The sequence below is a fragment of the Chiloscyllium plagiosum genome, chromosome 2 (assembly GCF_004010195.1).
Source record: "Chiloscyllium plagiosum isolate BGI_BamShark_2017 chromosome 2, ASM401019v2, whole genome shotgun sequence".
In the NCBI taxonomy this organism is placed as follows: domain Eukaryota; kingdom Metazoa; phylum Chordata; class Chondrichthyes; order Orectolobiformes; family Hemiscylliidae; genus Chiloscyllium; species Chiloscyllium plagiosum.
The window spans coordinates 50,687,838-50,714,208 of record NC_057711.1 but is presented as its reverse complement, the minus strand read 5'-3'; the positions used below and the strand labels follow the sequence as shown (position 1 = coordinate 50,714,208).

Genomic DNA, 26,371 nt, shown 5'->3' with positions numbered 1-26,371 from the left:
GCTGGAGATCAGAGCTGAAAATGTGTTGCTGGAAAAGCGCAGCAGGTCAGGCAGCATCCAAGTAGCAGGAGAATCGACGTTTCGGGCATGAGCCCTTTTTCAGGAATGAGGAAAGTGTGTCCAGCAGGCTAAGATAAAAGGTAGGGAGGAGGGACTTGGGGGAGGGGCGTTGGAGATGCGATAGGTGGAAGGAGGTCAAGGTGAGGGTGATAGGTCGGAGTGGGGTGGGGGCGGAGAGGTCCACCCCACTCCGGCTTCTTCCTGACCTCTCCGCCCCCACCTCCACTCCGGCCTATCACCCTCACCTTGACCTCCTTCCACCTATCGCATTTCCAACGCCCCTCCCCCAAGTCCCTCCTCCCTACCTTTTATCTTAGCCTGCTGGACACACTTTCCTCATTCCTGAAGAAGGGCTTATGCCCGAAACGTCAATTCTGTTCCTTGGATGCTGCCTGACCTGCTGCGCTTTTCCAGCAACACATTTTCAGCTCTGATCTCCAGCATCTGCAGTCCTCACTTCCTTCTCATTTCAATTCCCTCTTAAAAGTTCAGAAAAAATCATGATCTTACAGATTGCATCCTCAAAACTTCAATCATTTTGTTAAACATGGTTTCCCTTTTATAAACCTGTGTTAACCCTATCTAATCTTGCTGTTATTTTCTAAGTGGCTTGTTATCATAGTCTTTTTGAGGTGTTGGTGGGGTGGGTGACATGGCAAAGGCTTCAAGTTCTCACCATTAAAAGCAGCCACATAATATGCTATATGACAAGAGTAAAAAATCACATGACACCAGGTTATAGTCCAACTGGTGTATTTGAAACTGCAAGCTTTTGGTGCACCTGCTGTTTCCTCAGGTAGCAAGTGAGACAATACATTGGACACCAGAATTTATGGTAAAAGATCAAAGGGTCATACAACTTTGGCGAATTTATTGAACAAACCTAGATCGGCAAGAGGTATAGAGAGTAGAAGTTTAGATGTAATGATTAATCTAAATGAAATTTTTGAGTACAGTTGGAGCATTATTTACATATGATATAGGAGTGGCCCTCTGAAACCTGCTCTACCATTTGGTGTGACGGAAGTGGATAATTCTCAGTTGCATCTTCTGTTACTATTCCCATGTCCCTTTCATTACTAACTAAGTGACTTTCTATCTCTGATGCAATTTTGGATTCTGCAGTATTGGAAAGATATTTAGTAGTGGAGAGAATATAACAGAGAAATCGAATATAAAAGAAAAATGTTGCAAGTCTTGCAAATCTGAAAGAAAAGCAGAAAATGGTGGAATTTATAAACCAATCTGACAGAATGGAGAAAGAGAAACTAAGTAATTGTTTCAGGTCAATGACCTTTCATCAGAACTGAAAACAGAAATGTACTAGTTTTTAACTAGGTTGTATGGTGGGTATGAGATTTGGAGACCAAACAAAAATTAACAGGGCAAGAAAAGGGAGACATTAATGACCAAGAACTTGTTGGGACAGAATTAAACAATAATAATACAATAAATAAAGGATGTGCCCAGAAAGGTTGAGGGCCTGTTTCCATACTGTAATGTAATCTAATCTAATCTATGTAATCTAATCTAAAAGGGAGACATTAATGACCAAGAACTTGTTGGGACAGAATTAAACAATAATAATACAATAAATAAAGGATGTGCCCAGAAAGGTTGAAAGGCTGAATAATGACCAGCTGCTGCCCAAATGCTAAATAAGGAATGCCAATACCAAGACTTAACCATGCAAAGAAAAAAATCACACAACACCAGGTTATAGTCCAACAGGTTTAATTGGAAGCACTAGCTTTTGGAGCGCCGCTCCTTAATCAGGTGGTTGTGGAAGACACAGAATGTATAGCCAAAGTTTACAGTGTGATGTAACTGAAATTATACATTGAAAAATACCTTGATTGTTTGTTGAGTCTTCCATCTCTTCGAATACCATGATAGTTTCACTTCTTTCATGTGTAAATCACAAAGCATTTTTTTTAAAGTTACATTCTCAGGTTAACTAACAATTGGTGTTAGCCTGACAATATGTTGAAGGTGTTAGCCCCCTGTGTTCTGTCTGTGCCATAATGTTTAGACTGATTCTAATCTAAAAAGTGAGATAACAGAGTCTCACATGAATTCATGCAGTTTTTGAGCAAAGTACAATGTAACTCTGCAAGTACAAATTCACCCCACAAATGTATATGTATATGTGTGCATGTGGGTCTTTGTGTGTGTGTCTGTCTGTCTGTCTGGGGTGAATGGTTGTGAGTGTAGAGTGTCTAAGTCTGTGAAGGGGTGCGTGTGTGTGTAGGAGTGTTCTGTGTACCTATAGTGCAATGGTAGTCACCTGTAGTGTGACATGAACCCAAGGTCCCGGTCGAGGCCATTCCTATGGGTACGGAACTTAGCTGTCAGCCTCTGCTCGGCCACTTTTCGCTGCTGCCTGTCCCAAAATCCGCCTTGGAGGATGGTAACTCGAAGGTCCGAGGTCGAATGTCCTGGACCGCTGAAGTGTTCCCCAACTGGGAAGGAGCACTCCTGTCTGTTTGTGCACTGCCCATTCATCCGTTGCCGCAGCCTTTGCTCGGTTTCCCCAATGTATCATGCCTCAGGGCATCCTTGCCTGCACTGTGGCTGAGTCACATGAGTACCTGCCACATACATGATTGGAGGTGGCCCACGTGTAATGGTGGTATCCATGTCCACACTCTGACATGTCTTGAAGCGTCTACCGTGACAGGATTCTATGGAGTTGTCCTGAGACCTGGGCAGCTTGCTACGAACAATGATCTGTTTGAGGTTTCGCGGTTATTTAAAGGCAAGCGGTGGAGGTGTGGGGAAGGTCTTGGCGAGTTGCTCATCCTCATTGATAATGTGTTGCAGGTCACGAAGAACATGTTGTAGTTTTTCAGCTCCTGGGAAATACTGGACACCGAAGGGTACCCTGTCGGTTGCAACATGTGTCTGTCTCCTGAGTAGGTCATTATGGTTCCTTGCAGTGGCACGTCGGAACTGGCGGTCAATGAGTTGAGCATCGTACCCCGTTCTTATGAGGGCATCCAGGTGTCCGTCACGTTCCTCCTCATCTGAACAGATCTGGTGTACGTGTAGGGCTTGTCCATTGGGGATGGCTGTTTTAATATGTTTTGGGTGGAAGCTGGAGAAGTGTAGCATTGTGAGGTGGTCTGTGGGTTTGCGGTAGAATGTGGTGCTGACGCATGTATCCAAGAATGAGACAGATAGTCGAGAGTCGGCCATGGTGAGTTTGGTGGGATGAAGTTTGTTGATAAACTGTAGTTTTATCAGTGACTCCCCGCCATGGGTTCAGAAGAAGAAAATGTTGTCAGTGTACCTGATGCATAATGTTGATTGGATGTCCTGCGTAGAGAAGAAGTCTTGTTGGAACCTGTGCATGAAAATGTTGGCATATTGGGGTGCAAATTTGGTCCCCATAGCTGTTCAGTGTCTGGATGAAGAACTGGTTGTCAAAGATAAAGATGTGATCGAGGATAAAGCAGATGAGTTGTAGGACGGTGTTTGGAGATTGGCAGTTGTTGGTGTTGAGTACTGAGGCTGTTGCAGCGATGCCGTCATTGTGGGGGATGCTGGTGTAGAGTGCGGAAACATCCATTGTGAGGAGAAATGTTCCCGGTTCGACTGGTCCATGGGTGCTGAGTTTCTGTAGGAAAGCCGTAGTGTCATGACAGAAGCTGGGGATCCCCTGTACAATAGGTTTCAAGATGCCTTAAACTTAGCCAGAGAGATTCTCACACAGGGTCCATTGCCTGATAAGAGGACGTCCTGGTGTGTTGGCTTTGTGTACCTTTGGAAGGCAGTAGAAGTCGCCTACACTAGAAGTATGTGGGATGAGGGCATGTAGGGAACTCCGATCAGGACTTTGGATCCAGTCCTTCAGTGTGTTTAATTTATGGGTGTATTCTTTGGTCGGATCAGCTGGTAGTTGCCTGTAGTGTTCCTGGTTGTTCAATTATCGGTACACTTTCTTGCAGTAATCTGTTCTATTTTGAATAACAGTGGCTCCTCCTTTATCTGCTGGTTTGACAATGTTGTGATTGGTTTTGAGAGCCTGGATGGCGTTGCGTTGTGAACGGGTGATGTTTTGCACTACCTTGTGGGTACAGCTGATGAATCTGGCATTTATATATTTCCTGACGGTTTGAGCATACATGTCAAGCCCATGGCAGCGGCCCTCTGGTGGGGTCCAAGTTGACACCTTCTTTGGTCGCTCCTCTACAGATCCCTGTGATGACTGTTCCAGTTCATCAGTGGGTTCGTTGGGATCACAGCTGGCTCATTGAAAGAATTCCTGGAGTCTCATTTGTCTGATGAACTCCTTCGTGTCTGCTGCAAGAACCAATGGGTCCATTTTGGTGGTGGGACAGAAGTTGAGACCCCTGCTCAGGACTTCAATCTCTTCTGGTCGAAGGGTGTGGTCCGATAAGTTGATAATAGACTTCCCCGCAGTGATAATGTTATCTACTGTGGTGCCAGGGTGGGCTTTGCTATTACTAGTGAGAATGCCAAGTTTCTCCAGTTTTTTTTTTGTTCTTGGTGTGCATGTGTGTGGTGTAGTTTTGTCGCCTTGTCCTGTTTGGCAATGTCGCATAATCATGCAAAGAAAGAGACAACAAAATAGTAGTGGAGAGGTGCTTCATGATCTGATGCAGAAATTGCAGACTGTTATTGCTGAATTTGATGTCCAAAAGGCTGTAAAATGGGTGTTTGAAAGATGAGGTATCATTGCTCAAGCTTGTATTGTTGGGAAAACTGCAGTTCATGGAGGACCAAAGTTGACATGAAAGCAAGGTGGAGAATTCAGAAAGGCAGGCCATCAAAAGTTCTGTGTAATGCATGTGGATGAGACAGATGTGTTCAGGAAAGAGTCACCCAATCTACATTCGCTCTCCCCGTTGAAGAATAGACCACATTGTGAATAATGAATATGGATATACAAGATTGGAAAAAGTACACATAGGAGTGCTGAAAGGAGTGCTGGGGCTTTAGATGGTGAGGAAGGAGATGGTGTTGAGCAGGCATCGAATCTCTTAGATGAGGGTTTAGAGGGAAGGATATATGTTGTTGATGTGTTTTGAAGTGTGGATTAGGGTGTCCGTGAGAATGATTCCTTTGGAATGCTGAACAAGTAGGTAAACGTTTTTGGTGGTGGCTGGGAAATGGTGGAGAATTAAGTAACCTATGACAGTATGGGAAGACTGAATACTGGTTGGTTGATCTCTTTACAGCACTCCTCTATCATGTTTGCAAGAACGACCCTGGGGTTCTGCTGCCGTCCCATCTTTATTCCTTGCGTTGCTTCCATTGTGACATCTTTCAGCTCATTTTAGTGTGGCATTTCAGTGAAGGCCAACACAAGCTTGAGGAACAGCATTCATTTTAGATTAGACATTTTACACCTTTCTGGACCCAGAATTGGAATGTAATTTGTGTCTTTCATTTTGCTTTTCGTTGCAAGTTTCAGTCAATCTCGTTTTGCCTTTTCTTTTCTCTCTGGCAGCTTTCATTATTCTGCTATTAAGTTTCATTACTTTTCACATTACTATTCCCTTTTGGCTCTGCCCACCAGTGCTTGTCATCTTAATGTCTTCTATTTTCTGCTCTATTTTAGATCATCCCTTTAGCTGTTTATCTGCCTTTTCCAATTTGTCCTACCAAAAACCTATTGTAATTCTAACATTCAGAACATTCCGTTCTGATGTGAGTGTAGCAACTTGAAATGTTAACTCTATTTCTGTCTCCATGGTTACTGCCAGACCTTTTTGATTATTCCATCATTTTCTGGATATTTGCATTATAAGTCTGTCTGGAGAATGAAATGCTGGTAGGGGACAATTTTGCCAACTTTCTTGCCCACGTATACTCCTTCCCAGCATTTAATTGACTTAATCTCACTCAACATTGATCCAGTGGACTCAGCTTTCAGTTCAGTTAACATTGTGCCCCTCTGCACATCTCACAATGTCTAAAATTTAGTAGCATTTCACTTGTGAGTTTATCTTGGATGATGTAAATGATCAACATGGCTTTGATAAAAGCTTGGCTGACAGGTGAGGATGTCATCCTCCAAAATAGGTTCATCTGACTGTACAGTCCACCATTTGCCCAGTTTGATCTGCTACAACCGTGTTGTAGCCGCATGCTCATGCTAAACCTTGCTGACATGTAAGACCTATTAGAAGGAGTTGCTATTAGGCCCCAGCCCCTGTCCTTGTTGTATGCCCCATCATCATTGTTCTCATAACCTTATCCTTCTTGCTTGCACCCCTTTGTCCAGCCAACTCTCCTCTTGCTTACGTCATCTTGCACCCCAACTCTGAATGTCTGCTCGCTTTCTGCTCCTCCCTGCAACCCCTCTCCTGATCCAATGTGATCCCCTCACTCCATTCTCCTTCTCTGACTACCTGTCTGCCTAACCGCTGCTTTGAACACCTCTGTGCATCCCTTCCCATCTCTGACCACCTCCCCATTCCATCTACCTTCCTACCTAACCCCCTGCTCTGAGCCCCTCCTTTCATTCTTTGACTATTCTAACCCTTGCTGTTGCAGTACAGATGGAAGTTAGCTGGATACAAACTGTCTTGCAACATTGAGTTTCGAAATTGTTTTGTCTGATGTGTTTCTAAGTAATTGGATAATATTTTATGAAGGAATGTAGAAAGTTCTGTGAAAATAAGTTATCTTTATGCTTGTCTATAAAATTGTTCAGTGCAGCATACAGGAATTCATTTTATTGCAGTGCTGTTATTTGTATTTTAGGGGTTAAAATGCAGTAGATTTCTCTTTTGTACGATCGTTATTGTCCATACCTAAGCTGCCCTGTGATTATCCAGTTGGAAGCAAAAATCAGCAAATTTACTTCCCTTCATAGTCCAGTTGGATATTGCATCAATGCTTGATTCTTCGATGCTGTGACTGAGCTGAGCAACTTGCTGCCTGTGGAACAGCATTTTTTTGATTTTTAGTTATGCTTTTGCCTCACATAATGGATGGGCTCATTTAATAAAACAAAGAAAAACTGAGTACATTAATTAACATTATTAAACTTAAGATATGCTGTACTTTATTTTCCTATCTTAGAAATGAGATATTGTACAGGTTACATGCAAATGATTGAAATTTATTCTTTGTGTCTAGAGGGACAGTTAAGACATATAAAAACTGGGGAACCATATGTATTCAATTACCATGAGGACTTGCACAGATGGAATCAGAAACGTTATGAAGCTCTTGGAGAGGTAGGTTCTTTTTTACATTTTATAACTTTGGTTGAATGGTCTTTACACACATGTGGTGACTAATAGTTGTAAGAAGATACATGCTGATTTGTGAACTTGTCCTTCTGATACGAGGGCTTCCCTACCTGCAGCACATTATGCGGATTGTGTAGTGGGAAAATGCAAGTGCATGCATTCTTTCTGATATTCTGTCCATCAATACATGCAAAGCCAGTGAGGAGTGAACTTGCAATTTTCAGAAACGCGAGTTATTGCAAAGGTTTGAAGAGTCAGTACTAAAACAGATAATTAGCTTTGAATTCCAGAGGCAACAAAGGTAGCACTATGAAAATCTGCTAATCTGTATTTATTTCATGTGAAATGGTCCGTATCCAGTGCCCTTTTACCCTTATATTTAAATTATGAAATAACATATCCTTCAATGCCTATTATTATAGAGATTCGAGTATCAGAAAGTCATACCTAGTGCAAAGGAAGGTGGTAAGCTTAACCCTAATTAACCATTTCAGCTCCAGGATATCTCTGCAGGAGTTCTTCAGGATAGTGTCCTATGCACAACCACCTTCAGCTAATTCATCAATGAACTCTGCCTCATCATGAGGTCGGATGTACAGATGTTTGTTGATATTGCACAAAGTTCAACATGACTTCTCAGATACTGAAGCAGGTCATGTCCAAATTCAACAAGACCTGGACAATATCCGTATACACTGCTTAAGTGCCAGGCAGTAACATCTCCAGCATGAGATAATCTAACAATCATCCTTTTGACTTTTAACTATATTACTATGGTTGAATATCGCATGGTATATATCCTGGACATTGTCATTGACCAGAAACTGAACTGAATTAGTTCAGAACAAGGAGACGTAGGAGTAATGTTGCTGGAACCACTTCAGATAATTTGATAAAATCTGTAACTTTTATGATGACTCTGGGATTAGCCAAGTTTGATTTCCAGCCCACTACCCCAATGAGTTCTTATTTACTCTGTAAACCATATTCATTTCGTAAGTCCTTTTTTGTACTTTCATTCTTACCCCTACTACTTGTTTCCTTCACTACTTTCCCTCTCTCTCATGCTTGACTTCCTGTTTCCTCTATACTACTAGTTTTTTTTCCCCCCCGAAATGGATTTGGAAATGCATGTTTAAGATCCATCCTTTCAAATATGTGTGTCATTTTTTTTTCTTTTTCCATTTTTATTTTCACTTACTTCCCTCTTTTCCCCTCCACTTCCCTCTTTTCCTCCTCCACTTCTCTCTTCCCCACCCTGGAACTTTATGGAACACATTGCATCTTTAACAGTAAACTTATGGCACACACTGATGTTCATGCTTCATGATATTCTCAAGGACTTTGAATACTATTAGATCCAACTGAAACAAGTGGAAATTGAGAATGTTGCGAAGTGGGGGAGCGGTTTATGTAAAATGTTAAATGTTTAGTCGTAGTGGAAACTATCCGAGTACATTGAGCTTGTATGCATGTGATCAAGTTTGTTATACACTTTATTGTATTAAATTATGGTTTAATCCTGTATACATGCTTTCTTGCCATGATTACTTACCTTACAGTCAAAATTGTTGCTCTGTGCTATTGGCATCACTATAATCAGTCATCTGTAGCAGATTAGTTAGTCCCCCTTCAGTCCACTTGTGGTTATTGATAGGAGAGAGGAGCAGCAGTTAAATAAATGACAAATGTATTTTATGTGTAATGAGAACCCCTTTTGTGAATGACTACTGGAAGACATTTCAAATTTTGTTTCAGCACTTCAATTTTTTTTTCGAACAGAGGCCTGCAGCATGTAATGGGAACTGTCATCTGGTAGTACTTGTGTACGTTAGGATTCTTCATAATGTGGAACTGCAACACATGTCCTGGGGTCCCTTCCACTTGAACAGTGGTATCTGTCAGTATTGAGTACAGAGGAGTATGGTAGCAATGCGAAAGTGATCTTCTGTCTAGAGTACTGACAGAGAATAGATCTGGAAAATTAGTGAGGGATGAGTTTATGATAGCGAGTTTTGAGAAGGTTTGTAGCTCAGGTTGAGGTTCTGGATGTAGGTTTGCTCGCTGAGCTAGAAGGTTCATTTTCAGACCTTTCATTGACATACTAGGTAACATCTTCAGTGAGCCTATCGGAAAAGCACTGCTGGTTTTTCCTGCTTTCTATTTACATGTTTGGGTTTCCTTGGGTTGGTGATGTCATTTCCTGGTCTTTTTCTCAGGGGGTGGTAAATGAGATCCAAGTCAATGTGTTTGTTGATAGAGTTCTGGTTGGAATGCCATGCTTCTTGGAATTCTTGTGCATGTCTCTGTTTGGCTTGTCCTAGGATGGATGTGTTGTCTGAGTCGAAGTAGTGTCCTTCCTTATCTGTATGTAAAGATACTATAAGAGGGTCATGTCATTTTGTGGATAGCTGATGTTCGTGTATCGTTTTGGCTAGTTTTCTGCCTGTTTGTCCAATGTAGTGTTTGTTACAGTTCTTGCACGTATTTTGTAAATGACATTAGTTTTGCTTGTTGTCTGTATAGGATCTTTCAAGTTCAATAGCTGCTGTTTTAGTGTGTTGGTAGGTTTGTGGGCTACCATGAGGCCAAGGGGTCCGAGTAGTCTGTCAGTCATTTTCGAGATGTCTTTGATCTTTGAGAGTGACTAGGGTTTCTGGACGTGTTTTGTCTGCTTATTTGGGTGTGTTCCTGAGAAATCAGTGGACTGTGTTCATTGGGTTTCGATTGTTTTTGAATTCACTGTATAGGTGATTTTCCTCTGTTCTGCATAGTTCCACTGAGCTGCAGTGTGTGGTGGCTCGTTGAAATAATGTTCAGATGCAGTTTTGTGTGTGGATGTTGGGATGGTTGCTTCTGTAGTTCAATATTTGGTCCATATGTTTTTCTGTAGACACTGGTTTGAAGTTCCCCATTGACTGTTCGCTCTACTGTGACATCTAAGAATGGCAGTTTGTTGTTTTTCCTCCTCTCCAGTGAATGCTTTGCTAATAAGGGTATTATTGATGGTCTAAAATGGCATAGGAAAATCATTGATACAACTACATTGGACAAACAGGCTGAAAACTAGCCACAACATTACCTGAGCATCAACCAGCCACAAAACGACATGACCCTCTCTCACTAGTATCCTTACATACAGATAAGGAAGGATACCACTTCGACTGGGACAACACATCTATCCTAGGACAAACCAACCAGAGACATACACGAGAATTCCTAGAAGCATGGCATTCCAACCAGAACTCTATCAACAAACATATAACATCACCATAGGAAATGACGTCACCACAGGAAATGACATTACCAACCCAAAAAAATTCATCATGTAAATAGAAAGCAGGCAACACCAGCAGTGCTTCGTCCGGAGGCTCACTGAAGATGTTACCTAGTATGGTGATGAAACGTCTGAAAATGAGACTTCCAGCTCAGCAAGCAAGCCTATGTCCAGAATGAGTTTATGATGTCTGCCCCAAGCATGGAGGGAAGGGTCTACATCTTGGTATATTGCTACATGTATTCTTGCACATCAAAACATCCTCACCCTAGGGTGGCACCATGTGGAGAATTTGGCACCATGTGGAGAATTTGGCACCATTAAAGGGGAGGCTCGAATTTGGAACATTGAAGAAAATGATATCTCAGAATGATTTGAATTATCCTGCTATGGACTGTTCTGAGCTATAGGATGTCTGTGCAACTGGTTCACAGGTGCAGGCCCAGTTATAGGCCTAAATCAAAATTTAATGTCAAAAAGTACTTAGTGTTGTAGTTGCTGATTGCACGCTTATGAAATAGCGCAGCTGTAACACATTAGAATGTTTGAAAACCCAGATGACACCATTAACTTCTTGGAGAGGAAGCTAATTATAAACAAATCCAACTGATGATATTGCCCTCAGCAAAATGAAAAGTTTCAAAATTAAAATGTAAAAAAAATCTCTGAATACACATCTGTACTGCGCTGTATTCTTCTATGTTCTATGTTCTATGTTCTATGTAAATCCAACTGATGATATTGCCCTCAGCAAAATGAAAAGTTTCAAAATTAAAATGTAAAAAAAATCTCTGAATACACATCTAAAATTGTGATCAGGCGTTAAAAACTGCATAGTAGAGTTGAACTTGTCCTTTAGACATAATAGGTGAAGAGAACTTAAAATGTGATGTGATTAAATAATCAGAGAAAAGTATTACTCACATGTTTCTTAGGTTTTAAGGGCAAGTTAAAGTGTATGAGCCAAATAGGCATTCTTTACGCACCTGCATGGAGAATAATGAGCATACTGAATGATTTGAAGATGGAAGTTCAGTGTAAAGGATATGATGTTGGATCATTACTGAAACATTGCTGCATGGTGGTCAGGACAGGGAAGTAAATATATAAGGTTATTAGTTTTATAGGTGAGGTAGGGAAAGTGCTAGGGATGTGTAACCTTGGATTCAGGATGACAGGATCTAATCTGAAGTAAACATGCAGTGGGAACTTTATTTTCTATTTCTTACTACTACTTATAATGTGACATTATAGTGGCAGTTACCCCAGTAGCTGTTATGATGTAATAGACTATACATAAACATGTTGCAAAGTGGTTTCAATGAGAATCATAACTTTGATATAGATTAGGACAAGCAGATGATACATTGCCAGAGAGGTCATGAATTTCTTGTATGTTCGGGATACTTTTCTGCAGTCATGTAAAAGACCCAAGAAGGGAGCAGGTTTTCAGCATCCACCGTATTTTTTTTCTTTGCTTATCCTAAGTGTAATTTTAAAGCCTGACAGTTGCTGAACATTTCTGTAATTAATATGTTTAAATTGTTATGAAACTTTAACTAATTGTGGGTAGTCATTGGACCAGGTGGATGTCATTGATTGATATCCTTGATTGGGGTTGTTAACCTGGGTCAAACAGGAGGCCCTGGCTGCCCAATGTAAACAGGAGATTCTTCAGGAAGAGATGGACACTGCGGGGGATGGAGTGTTTTATTTCCTCCTCCAGTTCTATTTTGATACTCTTCCCTTCACTCTTTCGTTCATGTAGGTATTGCCCTTGAAGAGAAGGGCACTGCTTGGCACTGGCCATTTGGCTGTTTTGTATTCCTGGTGATGGAATACGAATATAGTTTTTTGTGCTCAATGTTTCTTCACTATGTCCTACACCTACAAGCACACATCATGGATGGTGAGGAGAAATAAGCACTGAGACCAGATCGCTGCAGAGGATGGCATATTACTATGGGGATCAAGAGTGATTGTCCCAAGTAGCTTCCCGATACTGGCTGATCTCTTCCAGGGGTTTCCAAGATGAAGATGCTAGCAAGAAGTTATGTCTGGTGGCCAGGGTTAGATTCTGACATTGCCTCACCATTGCTGCTATGCCCAGAGTGACCACAAAGACAAAGATTGTCAGTAGTGTGGGGATGGTATTAAAAAAAACAAGATTAGAAGAAAAAAATATAAACAGTAGATTCAGAATCTGCTCTGATGAGATACCAGCCTCTGTGGAGTTATTTCAGTGGCAACAAGAGAAAACAGTACATGCCTGAAGAACATTTGCTTGTAACAGTCATCTTTGAATTGGGGTAATCAGTTCTGGCATCATGCCTTTGTTTGGGAAGCTTGGCTTGTTCAATCCTGCCTTTGAAGATGGCCCAGTATGTGGAAAGAATATGATATTTTTCTGGGCAAGTGACATTGGGACGGATGAAAAGCAATGAGTAATCCTTCAGTTTTAAGGGGCTTAACTTTCCCAGAGGCACGAGACACTAAAACCTTCTGAGAGTTGATGGATTTGATTAAGGAATATTGCTACTCCAAACCACATCCAATTCTGAGATGCTATCAGTTTTACTCTGCTGTTCAAGAACCAGGGGAATCCATGTTGGGATTTTTGGTGGGGTTACCCTGAATGACATGCTGAGACTGTTTGGTATGTGGGATTAATGACATAACCATGTAAAAGCAACTACCAGCTGAAGCCCAGTTGGACTTCAGATAGGCACAACAACTGGCTCTGTCATTAGAAAATGCAGCAAGTGGAGAATGGGAGCTTACAGGGTATCCCAATAGAAGTGGACACAGAAAGATTCTGTCCTATCAAAACTAAAACACCTGGTTGTAATGGGTGAAACAGAAGGGCCATCACAACCAGGATTGAAACCTTTCTGGACGTTGTGAGACCAGATCACTGCAGAGGATGGCATATTACTATGGGGATCAAGAGTGGCTTCCCGATGCTGCCTGATCTCTTCCAGGGTCATCCAGGGGTTTCCAAGATGAAGATGCAAGCAAGACGTTATGTCTCGTGGCCAGGGTTGGATTCTGACATAGTTGCATTGGTGGGGCAATGCCCAGAGTGATCGCAAAGACGAAAATTGTAACTGCTGGTGCCCCCACATTCATGGGATTGGCCGGGTAAACTGTGGTCTTGGTTACATGTTGACTATGCTGGTCCTTTCATGGGCTCAATGTTCCTGTTCATTGTGGATGCTCATTCGAAGTGGTTGGGACACGCATAGAATTTGTTCAGGGATGATGATTGGAAAAACTGCAAGCATCATTCGCAATACATGGACTCCTGGAAATATTGGTCACAGACAATGGGACGTCATTTACCAGCAAGGAATTGAGTATTTCTGAAAGTCGAAAGGCATTCGGCATGTAAGGGCAGCTCCATACCATCCATCGGCTAATGGTCTGCTGAAAAGAGTGTTCCAAATGTTGAAGGCAGGCTTGAAGAAGCAGCCTACAGTATCACTCAATGCCAAACTGTTCCAGTTCGGTTACAATAATGGGGATACCTCCAGCAGAGTTTCTGATGGTGAAAAGACTACACTCCAGGTTAATTCTAATATTCCCAGACCTGGGAGGATGAAATGGCATCAACACCGCCAGTGCAGGCCACATGCTTCCTCTAAGTGAAAGAGACAATTTACTTTGGGGAATGATGTTTGGTGCCGGAACCACAGAAATGGTCCTATATGGGTATGAGATGAGGGTTACATACAGTCAGGTCCCATGACTTAGAGTTCGGGTAGATGAGGCAGTCCTGAACAAATGTATGGATCACAAGGATCCTAGATAATCCAAGATGTTGGAGGTGAGTTCCTCAAATTCCAGGAGCAGCAAATACTGTTTTATATGCTGATGCATTGTTTTGAAACTTTGAAGGAAAAAAGTCAAAATAATGGCACTATTTAAAAGGAGAAGGACAGACAAAAGGCAGCACATGGTCAGTGAAGGAAAGAGAGAAATAAACTTATAACTGACATAGTAGTGAATCTGCACAGTTACTGCTTTGCTGTTTGAATTCATGTATCTCTGGACATCAGAGTACGTCGAGGAAAAATTAACAAACAGCGAAATTCACAACTGATCTTCGAGGAACCTGTGTGGGAGATCTCACAGCAGCACAGGAACTGATAAGTACATAATTTTTAACATGTAACCTTGCTGTAAGTCTACAGTAGTGAGTAGAGTGGTTCTTTCTTGATTATATGTTTTATTGAAATCTGTCTCGATTAAATTTTAAAAATATAAACCATAAGTACTAAGTTAGCCTGGAGCGCTGTTTTTTAGAGCAAAAAGACTGTGCTATTTGCTGGGTCTTTAGATTGTGAAGGAGCAAAAATGGCCTTTAGTAGGGTGATATGCTCTTGTTGGATGTGAGAGCTTAGGCAGAGTTTCCATGTTACTGAGAATTATGTCTGCAGGAAGTGTCTTTGGTTGCAAAACCAATCAGATCAAATGGATTGGCTGGAGCGACATTTAGAGGTAATGAGGAATTTACAAGAGCTGGGAGTGTGATGGATGATAGTTATAGGAAGGGAGAAAAGTTACAGATACAGACAGATATATGGGTTAACTCCAGGAAAGGTAGGAGGGATAGGCAGGTAGTGCAAGAATCTTCTGTGGCTATCCTCATTTCAAACAAGTATGAAAGGGTGAAATGGAAAATATAGGGGGTGATGGACTCAGCAGAATGTAGTACAAACAGCCAAGTTTCTGCTATTGAGACAGGCTTCAATGTAATGAGGGGTACAACTGATCAATAGTGATAGGGGACTCTCTAGTCAGAGGCACAGACATCCGTTTCTATGGCCAGCAGCGAAAAATCGGGATGGTGTGTTGCCTCTCTGGTGCCAGGACCAAAGATGTCTCCGAGAGGGTGCAGAATGTTCTCAAAGGGGAGAGGGACCAGCAGGAGGTCATTGCATACATTGAAACAAAGGCATAGGAAGGGTAAATGATGAGATCCTGAAGGGAGAATATAGAAAGGCAGGAATTTTAACAAGGAGGTCCTCGAGGGTAGTAATATCTGGATTACTCCTGGTGCTATGAGCTGGTGAGGGTGGGAATAGGAGGATAAAGCAGATGAATGCATGACTGAGGAGCTGGTGCGTCGGGAGAAGGATTTATATTTTTGGATCATTGGAATCTTTTCTGGGATAGGAGTGACTTTTACAAGAAGGATCGATTGCACCAGAATTGGAAGGGGACTAATGTACTGGCAGGGAGATTTGCTAGACCTGCTTGGGAGACTGTAAACTGGAAAGGTGGGGGTGGGTGTGGTGGGGGAGAGGCGAGGTGGTGATGGTGGTGGGACCGTGGGAGATAATGAGGAAAGAGATCGAGCTGATACCGGTACAGTTGGGAAAAAGAGTGAGTCAGTCAGGTCAGGTAGGAACAAAGCAGAGAACAAGGTAGGACTAATAAATTAAACTGCATTTATTTCAGTGCAAGAGACGTAACAGAGAAGGCATGATTAGGAACATGAGATTGGGGTATCATAGCAATTACAGAAATGTGGCTCAGTGGTGGACAGGACTGACAGCTTAATGTTACAGGATACAAATGCTATCAGAAGGATAGAAAGGGGGGCAAGAGAGGAGGGCAAGTGGTGTTTTTGATAAGGGATAGCATTACAGTTGTACTTAGGGAGGATATTCCTGGAAATACATCCAGGGAAATTATTTGGGTGAAACTGAGAAATAAGAAAGGGATGATCATCTTATTGGGATTATAATACAGACGGCCTAATAGTCAGCGAGAAATTGAGAACCAAATTTGGAAGGAGATTTCAATTATCTGTAAGAATAATAGGGTAATTATGGTAGTGGATTTTAACTTTCCAAACATTGACTGGCACTGCTATAGTGTCAATGGTTTAGATGCAGTGGAATTTGTTAAGTGTGTACAAGAAAACATTCTGATTCAGTATGTGGCTGTACCGACTAGAGAAGGTGCAAACATTGAACTACTCTTGGGAATAAAGCAGGGAAAGTGACTGAGGTGTCAGTGGGGGGCCAGTTTGGGGCCAGCAACCATAATTCTATTAGTTTTAAAATAATGATGAAAAAGGATAGACCAGATCTAAAAGTTGAAGTTCTAAATTGGAGAAAGCCCAATTTTGGTGATATGAGGCAAGAATTTTCAAAAGCTGATTGGGGGCAGATGTTCGCAGGTAAAGGGACGGCTGGAAAATGGGAAGCTTTCAGAACGGGTGGCACGGTGGCTCAGTGGTTAGCTCTGCTGCCTCAGCGCCAGGGACCCAGGTTGGATTCCAGCCTTGGGCTACTGTCTGTGAGTTTGCGCATTCTCTCCATGTCTGTGTGGGTTTCCTCCGGGTGCTCCGATTTCCTCCCACAGTCCAAAGATGTGCAAGTCAGCTGAATTGGCCATTCTAAATTGCCTGTAGTGTTAGGTGCATTAGTCAGAGGGAAATGGGTCTGGGAGGTTACTGTTCAGAGGGTCGGTGTGTACTTGTTGGGCCGAAGGGTCTGTTTCCACACTGTAGGGAATCTAACCTAATCTAAACTGAGATAATGAAAGTCCAGAGACAATATATTTCTGTTAGAGTGAAAGGAAAGGCTTGGAGGTAGAAGGAATGCTGATGACAAAAGAAATTGAGGTTTTGGTTAAGAAAACGAAGGAAGCATATGTCAGGTACCGACAGAAGAGATTGAGAGAATCCTTAGATTATAAAGGCAGTAGGAGTACACTTAAGAGGGAAATAAGGAGGACAAGAAAGGAACATGAGAGAGCTTTGGCAAATAGGATTAAGAAGAATCCAAAGGGTTTTTATAAGTACGTTAAGGACAAAAGGGTGGAGAGAATAGGGCCCCTCAAAGATCAGCAAGGCAGCCTGTGTGTGGAACCACAGGAGATGGGGGAAATACTCAACAAGTATTTTGCATCAGTGTTTACTGTGGAGAAGGACGTGGAAGATATAGAATGTGGGGAAATAGATGGTGACATCTTGAGAAATGTCCATATGGCCGAGAGGAGGTGCTGGATGTTTTCAACACATAAAAGTGGATAAATCCCCAGGACCTGATCAAGTGTAACCTAGAACTCTGTGGGAAGCTAGAGTACTGATTGCTGGGCCCCTTGCTGAGATATTTGTATCATCAATAGTCCCAGGTGAGATGCTGGAAGACTGGAGGTTGGCTAATGTGGAACTACTATTTAAGAAAGGTGGTAAGGAAAAGACCATAAGATATAGGAATGGAAGTAAGGCCATTCAACCCATTCGGTCCACTCCGCCATTCGATCATGGCTGATGGGCATTTCAACGCCACTTACCCACACTCTCCCATAGCCATTAATTTCTTGTGACATCAAGAATTTATCATTCTCTGCCTTGAAGACATTTAACGACCCGGCTTCCATCGCATTCCGTGGCAATGAATTCCCCAGACCCACCACTGTCTGCTGAAGAAATTGACCCCCTCTAATTGTAAAACTGTGCCCATGGGACCTAGTATCCCTGCCTAATGGAAACAAATTCCCAGCGTCCACCCTTTCTAAGCCATACATTACCCTGTAAGTTTCTATTAGATCTCCCCTCAACCTTCTAAACTCGAATGAATACAATCCCAGGATCCTCAGCTGTTCATCGTATGTTAGGTCTACCATACCAGGGATCATCTGTGTGAATCTCTGCTGGACACGCTTCAGTGCCAGTATGTCCTTCCTGAAGTTTGGGGCCCAGAATTGGAAGCAGTATTCCAAATGGGGCCCAACTAGAGCTTTATAAATTCTCAGTAGCGCATTGCTGCTTTAACATTCCAACCCTTTTGAGATAAATGGCAACATTACATTTGCTTTCTTACCACAGACTCAACCTGCAAGTCAACCTTTAGAGAATCCTGGACTAGTACTCCCTTTGTACTTTGGCTTTCTGAATTTTCTCACCGTTTAGAAAATAGCCCATGCCTGTGTTCTTTTTTCCCAAAATGCAAGACCTCTCAATTGCTCATGGTGAAATTCATCAGCCTTTTCTCGGACCACTCTCCTAAACTGTCTAAATCTTTCTGCAGCCTCCCCACCTCCTCAGAACTACCTGCCTGCCTGCCTAACTTCGTATCATTGGCGAACTTTGCCAGAATACCCCCAGTCCCCTCATCCAGATCATTAATATATAAAGTGAACATCTGCAGTTCCAACACTGAACCCTGCGAGACATCACTTGTCATTTGCCATTTCAAAAAAGTCAGTTTTATCCCAACTCTCTGCCTTCTGTCAGACAACCAATCCTCAATCCGTGACAGTAGTTCACCTCGAACACCATGGGCCCTCACCTTACTCAGCAGCCTCCCATGAGGCACCTTATCAAAGGCCTTTTGGAAATCTAGGTAAATGACATCCACTGGGTTTCCCTGGTCTAACCTACTTGTTACCTCTTCAAACAATTTTATCAAGTTTATCGGGCACGACCTCCCCTTACTGAATCCACGCTGACTTGTTCTAATCCGACCCACGCTTCCAAGAATTTAGAAATATCATTCTCAACGATGGATTCTAGAATTTTACCTACAACCAAGGTTAGGCTAATCAGCCTATAATTTTCCACCTTTTGTCTTGATCCTTTCTTGAACAAGGGGGTTACAACAGTGATTTTCCAATCATCTGGGATGTGCCCTGACTACAGTGAATTTTGAAAGATTACAACCAACGCCTACGCTATTTCTTCAGCCACCTCCCTCAGAACTCTAGGATGCAGCCCATCTGGGCCAGGAGATTTATAAATTTTTAAATCTTTTAGCATTTCGAGCACTCTCTCTTTTGTAATGGCTACCATACTCAACTCTACCCCTTGACTCTCCTTGATTGTTGGGATATTACTCATGTCTTCCATTTTGAAGATTGACACAAAGTATTTATTAAGTTCTTCAGCTATTTCCTTATCTCCCATGATAAACATTCCTGCATCAATTTGGAGCAGTCCAATTTCTACCTTTGCCTCTTGTTTGTTTCTTATGTATTGAAATTCTTAGTGTATAATGTATATAATGCAAAAATGGTATAGTGAAAATAAAACTCTCATTTGTGATTTCTGAAGGCAGAAATTTTTTTCTTTGAATTCTTTTCTCCATTCGACAATTATTGTCCCTCCACTATTTTTGTGGCATCACTAATGCTTATCTTGAGAAATTTACATTTCCCACATCTTTGAAATTTGATCTCACAAATATTGTCATAGTAACCTGTCATTATTTGGTTGTGTCCAGACATAGTTCAGATACAGTATATATTCAAGACTGCCTTTCATTATTCCGTAGTTTTTGTTTACTTTTTGATCCAAGAACATTTGGAGCTTGCTACACAATTCAAAAAATGCTCCAAAGCAGCTTCCCATACTAGCGATAGAGTTACAAGATTACATGGCAGCCCATGCTAAATTTTACTTTCTTTCAAAATCCAACCGAGCTGCTATGTTTGCGGATAAAATTTGCAGTTGTTACAGTTTTGTCCCACAAACTCTTGATGTGTTGAAATGACATAACTGTTTGCAATTTGGACAATAATTTTGCAGTAATTCCATCTTTTCTTGCCTGTTGTTGAGGGTTCTCTGGCCAAATTGACAGCTCTTGTTTCGTCCATACCCAAAGTGTTTAATTTTTTTTGGTGTCATCCATCAACAGCAATTCTGTTTTCATAGGCTCTTATCAACTCTGAGTGAATATTGGTAGCTGAGCCATAAAATTACACTAGTGTTTTCATGAGTTGTAACTAGAAAAGTAACAAAGTATGAATTTGCTTCAACATGGTCATGGCTAATTTATTCTTGGCTAAATCATTGATTTTTTTCTCAACTTTTGTTCTTCTTGAGAGGTTAATATATTTTAAAGCTTGTAGCTTATTTACAGTTGGTGCAGGTTTTCAAAAGTTCTGTCTCTGTAAAATAGTTGTGGTTTTAAAGCCATTTTCTAAGCTTGCCTTAAAAATAACAGTAAGCTATGAGTATCAGTAATTATTAATTCTTCAATGACTTACTAATTCAGAAATTCAATTCATGTCTAAAAATTTCAAAGTTTTCCGTGTGTCTTTTAATGTATAGCACTTGACCTGCCTTCCTAGGATGAACATGATGTGGAGGACTGGTGTTGGACTAAGGTGGACAAGGTCCAAGGTCACACGGCACCAGGTTATAGTTCAACAGGTTAATTTGAAATCACAAGCCAGCTCTGAGCGACCAGAAACTCTGACAGTCCTGTTTATATCTGTCAGCCAGGGCTCCTTAATTGAACCAGATTAACAATCCCAATCAGGGAACTCAAATTCTGTGAAGTCCACCTGACTGCTCTTGTTACAATCTGGGGATGTAGGCCTGTTCTTTCTCTTGTAGTCTGTGCTGGGGTGTTTTCACACCAGATCTGGTTCCTTTGACTCAGACTCAGACCGGGCTGCGCATATCAGACTGTAGCCTGCCCCTTGCTCTTGGGAGCATCTCAGAAGAAATTCATCCCCTTCAGGCAGGAAAAGTGTCAAGGCTATGACACCTGCCACGTCCATCTTAGTCTCTGTGGTTTTATAGACCAGTCCTGACCCCTCAAAACATTTTTACAGTCTGGGCTACTTGCTTAACTTTGTTATTTGTTTTAGTTAAGTATATAGTGGATATTCCTGGAGTGAATTAGGTGATCCAATTGCCAAGCTTTAAACAAACAGAATTTACTTACAAACTTACGGAATGAAACACAAAGAACAGAAAACAGAATCCCGGATAACTTATCCTATCCAAAGCCCGACAGACTATCCCAATTTAATGATGCTGTTCCAAAAATGCTTGCAACAGTCCCAAAAAACACATCCCTAAACACAAAGTTGAAACAAACCAGAGCTTTGCAGGCTTGAAGTTAGACAGAGAGAGACAGACAGAGAATGAACGAACATGACTGGACTTGCCCCAGCAGCTTTTCTTTCCACACACTGCTGCTGAACTGAACCAAAAACTCTAATCTAAATGTAGGCTAGCTACACAGCTAGCTGGTCACTCTCCTTTGATTATATCTTTTGTTAAAGACATGAAAATCTTAGGCCGGAGGCATTATCTATTAGGGGTGACTAATGTATTGGCAATCATGTTTTCTCGATTTGCCACATGCACAATTTTCAAATTGAATGGCTGAAACAACAGGCTCCATCTAAACAGTCTGACACTCTGTCCTTAAATTTGTCCACAAATTTCAAAGGATTATGATCAGTGTATACAATTGTCTGATTCATTGCTGGTAATTTAAACACTCAAAGTCTGTGAGAAGATTTTTAGCTCGGGTGCCCGTTGTTGTGGTTCTGTTCGCCGAGCTGGGAATTTGTGTTGCAGACGTTTCGTCCCCAGTCTAGGTGACATCCTCAGTGCTTGGGAGCCTCCTGTGAAGCGCTTCTGTGTTGTTTCCTCTGGCATTTATAGTGGTTTGTCTCTGCTGCTTCCGCTTGTCAGTTCTAGCTGTCTGCTGCAGTGGCCAGTATATTGGATCCAGGTCGATGTGTTTGTTTATAGAATCTGTGCCATTCCTCTAGGAATTCCCTGGCTATTCTCTGTTTGGCTTGTCCTATAATAGTACTGTTGTCCCAGTCGAATTCATGTTGCTTGTCACGAAATATAAACACTAAAATGTTGTAGTGCCAACACCAAGCTCAAAGTCTCTTTTTCAACTGTTAAATATTTCTGCTCATGAATGTCCAACTTCCTTTGCGAAATACTAGATAGGCTTTTCTATCTTCTCAGCATCTTCCTGCAGAAACACAGCACCGACACCCACATCACTTGCGTCGATAGCCACCTTGAAAGGCTTTGTGTAATCAGGTGTGGCTAAACCAGGGCAGTGGTTAACTCAGTCTTCAGACTGTCAAACACCTTCTGACAGTCCACTGTCCACTGAAACTTGCTTCTCATTTTAACAATTAGTGAGTAGAGCAGCCACACTGCTAAAATTTAGCACAAACATTTGGTAAAATCACTCAATCCCAGGGACCGTAGTACTGCTCTTTTTGTCGATGGTATGGAAAGTTCCCCAGTTACTTTCATTTTCACATGCCGTGCGGCCATTTATCCGTGTCCAATAACATGGCCCAAGAAGGTGACTTGAACTTTGGCAAATTCACTTTTAGCTAGGTTTATCACCAACCTCCTTTCTGAAGTCGATCGAACAAGTCTGATAAATGTTGCAAATGTTCCTTCCATGTGAGACTGAAAGTCACCAGGTCATCAATGTACACAATACAGTTGGGTAATCTGGCAATGACCTTATTAGTTAGTCTCTGAAATGTGGCCGGAACGTTTTTCATATCAAATGGCATGACTTTAAACTGATACTGTCTGTTTGGCGTTATGAAAGCTGAAATTGCCTTTGCCCTTTCTGATAAAGGTACTTCCCAGTAGCCTCTGAACAAGTCCAACTTAAAAATGTAAGTTGCTTGTCCCACCTTTTCAACATTACCTTCCAACCGTGGGATTGGTTATGCATCAGTCTTTGTAACAGCATTGCCATTAAGATAGTCCACACATAACCGTTGGATATTACCTAACTTTGGCACCATTACTATAGATGAGCTCAACTCACTGTAACTCACTTCAATTATGTCATCTTGAAGCATGTATTCAATCTCTTTCTGAACCTGCGCCACTTGAGAGGGTTATGCCTATAAGGATGTTGCTTAATTGGAACAGCATCTCCTATTTCAGCATCATGCACAATTAGGTTAGTACTTCCCAGTTCTGCATATCCCCCCATGTGATAGTAATAACTCTTTCTCAGGTCATTTCAATTTTTCTCAGGAAGGCAATTCAATAATTTATCCCAATTTTGACAACTACTTCATTGTCTAATTTAATTTAAGGAATGTCCAATTCAGAATCCTCTGAACTTGGTTCTTCCTTCTGTGTTGAAATCATGAACAGTTTTTCCTCCTGCTTTCCTTCCCTGTCAAAATATCTTTTGAGCATATTCACATGACACACTCTGTGAGATTTCTCCTTGTCTGGAGTCTCTCTCAAGGAGTTCATCTCACTCAATTTCCTTTTGATTTGATAAGGTCCACTAAATCTTGCTCTTAAGGGTTCACCTATTACTGGAAGTAACAGTAATATCTTATCCCCGATAGCAAAACTGCGAAATTTTGATTTCTTGTCTGCTTCCTGTTTCATTGCCTTCTGTGATACTTTTTAGTGCTGTCCAGCCACCTCTCCAGTTTTTGAAAAAATTATATTTTTATTGAAAAATAGATTTTTAAAATATTACAACAAATACAAAACAATACAAAGAAAAACACTAAAAAGTTTTTAAAAACCCAATCATGTACAAATGTATAAATATATATAAAATATAAAAAATACCCAACTAACAACTTAACTAAATAAATAATAACTAACAACAAACTAATGAAATACTAATAATACTGCTCAGGAAAACAAAACACTAACTCTCGAATATCGAGAGCATTAATTTTCACATATACATACGTTCACAGTTCCCCCCCTCTCTGGATATTGGACTCGTAAAACACAATCGTTACAGCTATATAAAAGCCCTTATTAGTGCACCAGACAAATCTGTATTCAAGAATTCCAAAAAGGGCTTCCATGTCTTGTAGAAATTCTCAGTCGTGTGGTGTACCATACTTGTAAGAAAATCCAAGGGGACATGATCCATAACAATCTTCCACCAATCCGACAGGCCTGGGGAATTTTTGGATACCCAACCTAACAAGATACTCTTTCTTGCGCAGAAAGTGAGGATGTTAAAAGTTTTTTCTTATGCGCATCTACAGGGAACACACTGGGCAGGCCAAGAACAAGAATGATCGGGTCCTTCTCCACCCTAACACGCAAAATCCCCTCCATTGCACCTGCCACACTGCTCCAGTATTTTTGAAGCCTGCCACAGGACCAGAGACGATGGGTAAGAGTTCCCGTACTAACTTTACAAGTGGGACATGTTGAAGATAGTCCTGGTTTAAATGTTGACAAATGATCCTGAGCCAAGTGGACTTTGTGGAGAATCTTCAAGTGTAAAGGATGGTGGGTCCTATTGCAAATTGATATCTATCTTGTGTTTTCCCAAATATCCTCCATTGGCTCTGAGGAGACCTCAACGCTTAGCTCTCTCTCCCACCCCCTGCAAAGCTGATCAAAGTCATTTGAGGGGCCAAACCCCCCCCCTTGCTATCGGGGATAAGAAATTATCTTTAAACAACCGATCAAAACCTGGCGTGATGAATAAGCCCAAATACATAAAACCCCAACGTGACCACTTAAATGGGAATCAAGATTCACCCTCAAGACCTAGCACTGTGGTAAGACCACCCATAGGCATTGCCTTTGACTTTACAAAATTAATCTTGCACCCTGAAAAGGTGCCAAACAAGTTGATGCATTGCATCAGGCGAGGCACCGAAACTGCTGGATTTGACAAAAGAATGAGGACATCGTCTGCATCCAACAAAATCTTATGTAATTTTGACCCCACTTCTTGAGCCAATATATTGGGATCCTTACGAATGGCCTCCGCCAAGAGTTCAATCACCAATGTAAAAAGCAATGGCGAAAGGGGACAGCCCTGTCAACTGCCCCTAAAAAGTACTAAAACTCCTTGATCATATGCCATTGGTGATGACCGCTGTGAAAGGATCACTTTAGAGAACCTTTACCCATCTTATAAAGTCAAACCACTTTATAGTATTAAAAAGATATGGCCACTCAACTTGGTCAAATGCCTTCTCTCCATCTGGAGAAATCACCTATTCCTGTATTGACTGTTGTTGACATGCTTGAATTACATTAAGCAGCCTCCTAACATTATTGGAGGATCTGCGGCCATTTATGAAGCCAGTCTGACCTCTGACGATAAAAGGTAACAGTTTTCAGCCTTAACGCACGAGTCTTAGAGAGGATTTTAAATTCAACATTTAAGATTGAAATGGACCTGTAAGAAGCAATGTCCTCCAGGACCTTCCCTTTTTTCAGAATAAGCGAAATATTGGCCTCTTTTAGAGATGGCAGGAGACGATCATGACTGTCCTAGTCACTGAACATGTTGAGCTTTCGCCCTGACAATATCCTTATAAATTCCTTCTAAAATTTACTGGGAAGCCCATCAGGACTAAACGCCTTTCCACTCTGAAGCTGCTTCATAGCCTCCTGCACCTCTTGCTCTGATAAGGGGACATTGAGAAAAGACTCTTATTCGGGGGTCACACCTGGAAGCTTCAGATCCTTGAAAAAGATCTTGACCCACCCCTTCTCACACCCCTCAGGTTGGTATAATTCAGAGGAAAATCTCTGAAATGCCCCATTAATCTTTTTAGAATCATTAATCTTGTTAGGTTCCCCGCACCTTCCCTAATCGATGTAATGTCTTGAGGGGCACTCTTTTTCCTGGCAAGGTAAGCTAGGTACTTGCCTGGTTTGTCACCATGCCCATACAACCTTTGTTTTGCGAAAGTAAGCACCTTCTTTGCTGTCTGCGCGAGCATGAAATTCAATGCAAACCGCAGCACCATAATTCTCTGTAGCTTGGCCAATGAGGGCCTGTCAAAGTAAACCTTCTCTACTGCTTTCAACCATGCTTCGAGGAGACATTGCTGCTCGCCCTTCTGCCGTTTGTTACTGACAGAGTAGGAAATAACTAAATCCCTGGCATAGGCTTTGACTGTTTCCCAAAGAATGAACAGGCTTTGAGCTAAGCCTGAATTAATGTCTCTGAATGCCATGAATTCCTTATTGTTTTTACCTATTTAAATACCTGAACCATTTTCACTTCAAGCTAGAACCGCACCACAAACACAAGCAGCA

At 41.6% G+C, this 26,371-nt stretch overlaps 1 protein-coding gene across 8 annotated transcripts in view; it reads left to right on the top strand.

Moving 5' to 3' along the window:
- The window catches only part of fam172a (family with sequence similarity 172 member A), a 562,233-nt gene that overhangs the window by 24,545 nt on the left and 511,317 nt on the right, over nucleotides 1-26,371 (top strand). For all 8 annotated transcript variants that reach the window (XM_043709291.1, XM_043709302.1, XM_043709318.1 and 5 more), the window contains exon 4: nucleotides 7,174-7,274. In XM_043709291.1, the coding sequence (XP_043565226.1) occupies nucleotides 7,174-7,274 (101 nt within the window). The remainder of the gene's footprint in view (nucleotides 1-7,173; nucleotides 7,275-26,371) is intronic.